This window comes from Lycium ferocissimum, chromosome 9 (genome assembly GCF_029784015.1).
Source record: "Lycium ferocissimum isolate CSIRO_LF1 chromosome 9, AGI_CSIRO_Lferr_CH_V1, whole genome shotgun sequence".
Lineage (NCBI taxonomy): Eukaryota > Viridiplantae > Streptophyta > Magnoliopsida > Solanales > Solanaceae > Lycium > Lycium ferocissimum.
Genome location: NC_081350.1, coordinates 60,694,139 through 60,700,355, shown reverse-complemented (window position 1 = coordinate 60,700,355; position 6,217 = coordinate 60,694,139). Strand labels below are relative to the sequence as shown.

The 6,217-nt window shown below is 34.9% G+C and overlaps 1 protein-coding gene across 1 annotated transcript; it reads right to left on the bottom strand.

The window, feature by feature from the left end:
• Nucleotides 1–232: 232 nt before the first annotated feature.
• LOC132031428 (uncharacterized) lies at nt 233–5,895 on the bottom strand. The gene is made up of 3 exons (XM_059421393.1): nt 5,654–5,895; nt 2,341–2,576; nt 233–482 (listed from the first exon to the last, which is right to left on the bottom strand). Exons 2-3 carry the CDS (start codon nt 2,566–2,568, stop codon nt 423–425), a joined length of 288 nt encoding a protein of 95 aa, XP_059277376.1. The 5' UTR covers nt 2,569–2,576; nt 5,654–5,895; the 3' UTR covers nt 233–422.
• Between the last annotated feature and the right edge of the window lie 322 nt (nt 5,896–6,217).

Below are 6,217 nucleotides of genomic sequence, written 5' to 3'. Positions count from 1 at the left end.
TGTGCCCGGGTACTTTGAGCATTATTTCACCATTTTTTTTAAATTTTTTTTTAATAAGGTAAAAAGTATTATTAAAGAAAGGTACCAAGAAGGCACACCAAATTACATCAGAAACAGACAGACCCTACAAGAGAAACAGTATTTCACCTGGAACCGGAACGGGTTCCGGGCAAAAGTTCAAGGTATATCAACAGGCGGAATATGACTACCTAGATTATGCACAAGATAATTGGATGACAAACCTAATCATAGACCTATTAATATAACAAAGTATACTTTATTTAACGACCATAACAACATCGCGACATCGAAAAGAAAAACTTTGCAAAGATGCTATCAAAGCATAAGATGAAGCAAGCAAAATAATTGATCCACTGCATAATCTGATAAACTAACTACTGGAGTATGACTTTTGCTTCTTATCACCCAAGAGAGAGCCCAGAAAACAGCAATTCCAACTCCTCATCCTGTGAAGTGGTTCGCTGCAAAAAATATGAGACAATAAAAACATGAAAACCCTGTTTCATAGTTAAAAATTAACACAAAGCCATAAGAAATCTATGATACGCTTATAAATAATATGACATCCACTAGTACGGAGTCGAGTGACTGTAGAGATACATTTCTTCTTCCTCCTAAAAATAAACTTGCTCGTATGCAAATCATGATTGTGAAACAAAGCATGAAAGACCAGCAACCATCAGAGAAATTCTATCCCATTTTCTCCAAAAATTACCCTATAAACAAATAGCACTGGCATTGTATTACCACCAAATAACTGCTTCTAGAACTGACAACTGATCAGACAAGGCACTAAAATACTCACGAGGGAGAGAGGGGAAAACAGCCAAAGCAGATATAAAGATTGTATGTGGCATGAATTTCAACCGAACCACTTCTTCTCCGATAGGAGCTGAAGGGGTGACATTCTTTACCCGAGTATGTCAAAGAAAGAGAAAGCAGTAACAGGCCAATCTGTTTCAAAGGATCAAGAGGATCCCTAAATCTCTAGAACATGAGGCAAAATCCATAATTGTTCAGGATTTTCTCTTTTTTTTTTTTTTTTTTTTTTTTTTGGTTTTGTGGTGGGGGGGGGGGGATGGGGATAAGTACTTTCTCAGGAAAATTTACTTTTCCCTCGTGCATAAACTAATATTAATCTGCGGAGGCAGAAAAATTCATACTACTCTTTTGGATACACAAAATCGAGCTGTAATTTTTAATTGTGTGCAACTGATATAGAGCAGAATTCATACAGGAGATATCTCTTGTTATTTCCTTGAATTTATCCAGAATTATAAGAAAAGCCAAATGCCAACAATCTTACAACTTTAAGTGACACTTATGCATGGAGGACATTGAGAAAGTAAATGGCAAGTCCTTTTCCCCATACAGAGAAACTCAGCCCTCTAGGTATTTTCTGCAGAATAAATCTATAGGATAGCAATAGATGTCACTAATAAGTCATGCTGAAGACCATATATCAAATGCTTGAGACCCTTTTGGCGAACAACAATAGGTTGTGACTTGTGATCTAGGTTGCTCGGACTCTTCAAAAATGTTGCCGCACACGTGTGGGATCCTCCAAAAATGTATTACTTTTGGAGGATCCAACACGCACCTGTTGACATTTTTGAAGAGTCCGAAAAACATAGCTTGTGATCATTGAATTTAACCCTGGATAGTGTAGCATTGCTGTGAAATGATACCTCAAGCAAGATATGAGACGTGTGCTTGAATAAGATGCTTAAAGTTTAAACAAGCATCGTTCTCCCATAGCTACTCCCTCCGTCCCAATTTATGCAACACTTTTCGCTTCTCGAGATCCAATTTATGTAAACTTTGACTAACGTTTTAAAATGTAGCTTTCATCATATTGACATGAGAAGAATTGAAACTTGTCCTACTTTTTGTATAGTTAATTTGAATTGATCTAAAATTTGCGAAGATTAGTTTGAAAATATTTATTTGTACAACAGTAAAATACAACTACTCCTATAAAACACGTGAAATTTGGAATGGAATTGGGAGACTTGACTAACGTATGGTTGATGAATATTGTTGAGTATGGTATCCATTGCTATTTGAGCCCTTGCTGTTAGTAAAATTGGTGAATTAAGCGAATACGACCCTCAGTAAACAAAAGACTTGCAGGATCTCTCCTACATAATGATTATGACCCCAAAACCGAGGACGCGTCATCCGATGTACGACCAATCTATTTTAACTGAAAATTTTTCATCAAAGTCAAAGCAAAGAACGATTTTCTTTCCTTCGAGGCTCCGGGATAAAGATACAATTTTTCGTAAAAATTGTTAAAAAAAAATTCAATTCATGCACGTGAATCGACAGAAGTTGCAGGATTTTGTTTAGGACGCGCATCCGATGGGTGGCGTATGCACTGCTTGGTGGAAGTCTGCTTACTCTCTTCATTTCTTCATGAACTGCTCCCCTTTTCCCTTCAGGACCCATCTGCCTAAGTGCATCATTAGAAGACTGGGTGCTAGGGAGGCCATCTTTGGCGTGATTTACGGCACTGCTGTGATTAACTTGATATAAGTGATCCATTGAACCACCTATAGATAAAAAGACATGTTAAAGCAAGGATAAATCAGAACCTCAAAAGAGAGAAAAAACTGAAAAGGCAATGATTGGCCCCTCTATACTGTTTAAAATGCTTATAGATGTACAGAGTAGAGAAAACAAACACGGCTTAACTAACCATGCGTTTGAGGTTTTGATATTACACATCAACTAGCTATCACTTTAATAATTTGTCTTAATTTAAGATATATAGAATAGATCAATAGACTGTAGTGCTCTTTATTCTGTAACGTGAGAAGATGACAACATATGCAAAAAAGAGAAAAAGAAAAATAACCTATTGAAAACACAATATGCTTCTGACTTTAAAATAGAACACAAGATGCTTCTGAAACTTGAAAGATAATGAACCTTTTCTCTTCATTCGCATTGGTTGCATTCTCTATTTTTAATATTTGGTATGCATTAGTAAAAAGGAAAAGGTAGCATTATGCATGACAAAAGGAAGTAATCATACAAAGGGATTTCGAACCAAAACGTTACACCTAAGATTTGAATTGTGGCCTAAAGCAATTTTTGAACTCCCTTTGCCACTACGCTATAATCTTCCTTCATGTCAAGGGGATTCAATAATTTATACATAACAAAAGAAAGTCAGTTTTGCCCTATTTGCGCAATATGATTTTAAGGCAAAGAGGATTTAATTGAACTCCTTGCCACACCTAGCTATGCCCCTGGTGAGAGGTACCATTGCAATTGAATATAACTTTCAATATAAATGCATTAATCTTCATAAACTTTAATTGGACAAGCAGTGAAGGTCCAGTTTTCTAATCAGTTTTTGCCAGATCTTTTAAATCCTTTGTTATACTCAGACAGCTTTATCATGCTCCTTATAGTATTTTGCCATGGCCTTTTATATTGTTTTGAATTGTTTGTCCTTATGTTGTGGTCTACCGGAAACAGCCTACCTACCTCCCAAGGTAGGCGTAAGGCCTGTGTACACTCTACCCTCCCCAAACCCCATCTTGTGGGATTACACTGGGTATGTTGCTGTTTTTTTTTTGAATAAGTGGTATGTTGTTGTTGTTGCTGGTGTTGTATTATTTGTTATACTCAAGCTCCTAAACTGAAAAATTCAAAAAGCAAAATTAAGGACCGTTTGGCCATGAGAATTATGCACTTTTTTTCCGATTTTTTTTTTTTTTTTTTCACTTTATTTGAAAATCCGCGTTTGGCCATGAAAATTCCAAATACAACTTGAAGTTGTATTTGGATTTTGGAAAACACCTAAAACCTGTTTTCACTTTTTTTACTTTCAATACATTCAAACACCCAGGTAATCAAATATAACTCCATCATCAAAACTTTCATAAAGTGAAAAATATTTGGTTTCTATGAACAAACGCCTATTAAGTCAATTGTTAACTTCTGGTGCCATATGTGTGATAACTACGCAACCATTAAATTTTCATCTTTTCCCCTTCAATGCAATAACAAATTATAAATTCCATCTATTCAATATTAGAAACATTAGCAAAGAGACAATGATAATTAACATGTACCAGATACATAAAATCAAAGCCTTAATTACTAAAAGAAGTTAGAAGATAAAATAAAACAGAATCTCAGAAAACAAGTCAAAAACAATTGAAACTCAATGCTGTCTCCAATTGCCGACCGGAAAACCTATGTGCACAGAGAACATAATAGGGACCGTATTTACAATCCACAATACTCCGGGTTTCCAGAAAAATGGAGGGAGAATAAGAAAACGGTCAAAGTGAAAATGTTACAATGAACCCTTAAGAATTGGTATGGTCTCCGAGATACCCTCATTTGATTAAAAAAAAAAAAGGAAAAAGGTCCAAATATGCCCTCGTACTATGAGAATTGAGAAATTGAGCATATTTGTCATCCGTTAATACTTTAACCCACACTTATACGCTTTCCGTCAACAACTTGGTCCCGATATGCCCTTTTCGAAACGGTTCCCCACTTTATCTAATTACGGGACTAATTAGTAAAAAAGAAAAGGTAGCATAATGCAAGACAAAAGGAAGTAATCAGATATACAAAACGTAGGCCGAGAGACAGTGTCTAAGCAAGGCATACATACAAGGGGATTCAAACTAGAATGGCACACCTAGGATTTGAATTGTGGCCTAAAGTAATTTTTGAAGTCCCTTTACCACTATGCTATAATCTTCCATGTCAAGGGGATATAATAATTTATATATAACAAAAACAAAGTTCAGTTTTGCCCTAGTTGCGCAATATGACTTTTAGGCGAAGGGGATTCAATTGAACTCCTTGCCAAATGCCAACAACTAGCTATGCTCCTGGTGAAAGGTACTTGTACAATTGAATACAGAAACAACAACAACAACAAAAACAATAACATACCCAGTGTAATCTCACAAGTGGAGTATGAGGAGGGTAGGTGTGCACGCAGACCTTACCCCTCAACAACATACCTAGTGTAATCTCACAAGTGGAGTGTAGGGAGAGAGGTTGTTAGATAGACCCCTCTTGGAAGGTAGAGAGGCTCGGAGTAAAGCAATAACAAAGTAGGTCAAATAGGAAAAAGGATCAGTAACTACAACAAAATAGTGCTAAGTGAAGAACAAGAGACAGTATATAATAACACAAATCGAAGGACAAAAGACTACCTGACAAATACTACAACTACTAGTAAGGAACGATAAGCGTTATACTCAAGCTCCAAAACTGACAAATTCAAACATTAAAATTAAATCACAATTACCAGTTTCCAAAAAAAAATTATGTCAATTGTAAAAGAGAGAACGGTAATCAACATATACAAGATACATGAAATGATAAAACCAAAGCCTTAACAAGTACTCCATCTATCTCAATTTATTTGACACACTTTGAAATTTCGAGAGTCAAACTTTTAAATTTGACCCGGACATGAAAATTTTTAAGTTACGTTAATTTACAATTCAAAATATTTCAAAAGGTGTATGTTAACCACGGACAAAATAAAACCAATTTAACTCTCAAAATCTGAAAGGTGACACATAAATCGAGACGGGAGTAAAAGAAGTAAAAAGATAAAAACAAAACAAAACCAAGTTATAAAAACCTAATATGTAGCAATTGAAACTCACTGGTTGTCCAAAATTGACGACAAAATCTATGTGTGCAGAGAACGTAGTCGGGACCGTATGTGTTTCCAGAAAAGGGAGATTTCTAGAGAGTAAAAAAAAGCTCAAAGTTTTTAAGGAAAATGTCACAATGACCCCTTTAGAATTGGTATGGTCTCTTAGATATACCCTTAATATTTGATCAAAAACATATAAGGTTTGGTTGGTCACATGACCAAAAAAATAAGGGAATGCTGCTTTATGTAATCTAATATCTAGTTGGCCATATCAAATACAAATAGTACTAGCCGTAATTATATACTATTTTATTTATACGAGATAAATATAATGTGAAATAAGAATACATATATTAATAAACTGAGGGTTAGACAATTTAAAGACAAAAAGGCAAGTAATTTTATATAACAATGATTCATTCATTATTAAAGAATTTTGAGGGTCGATAATACTAATTAGAGAATTTAATACATGATTTGAGTGACAGAATTTAAAAAAAAAAATGATCTGAGGAGATTCAAATGAGGAAAAAAAAAATTGTCTGA

Excerpts from the sequence above, each read along its gene's own strand:
- LOC132031428 (XM_059421393.1), bottom strand. The coding sequence starts at position 2,568 with ATGGATCACTTATATCAAGTTAATCACAGCAGTGCCGTAAATCACGCC. Across the intron at positions 483-2,340 it reads TGCAACTTCTGTCGATTCAC|CGAACCACTTCACAGGATGA; the intron begins GTGCATGAATTG and ends TATTTTTTGCAG.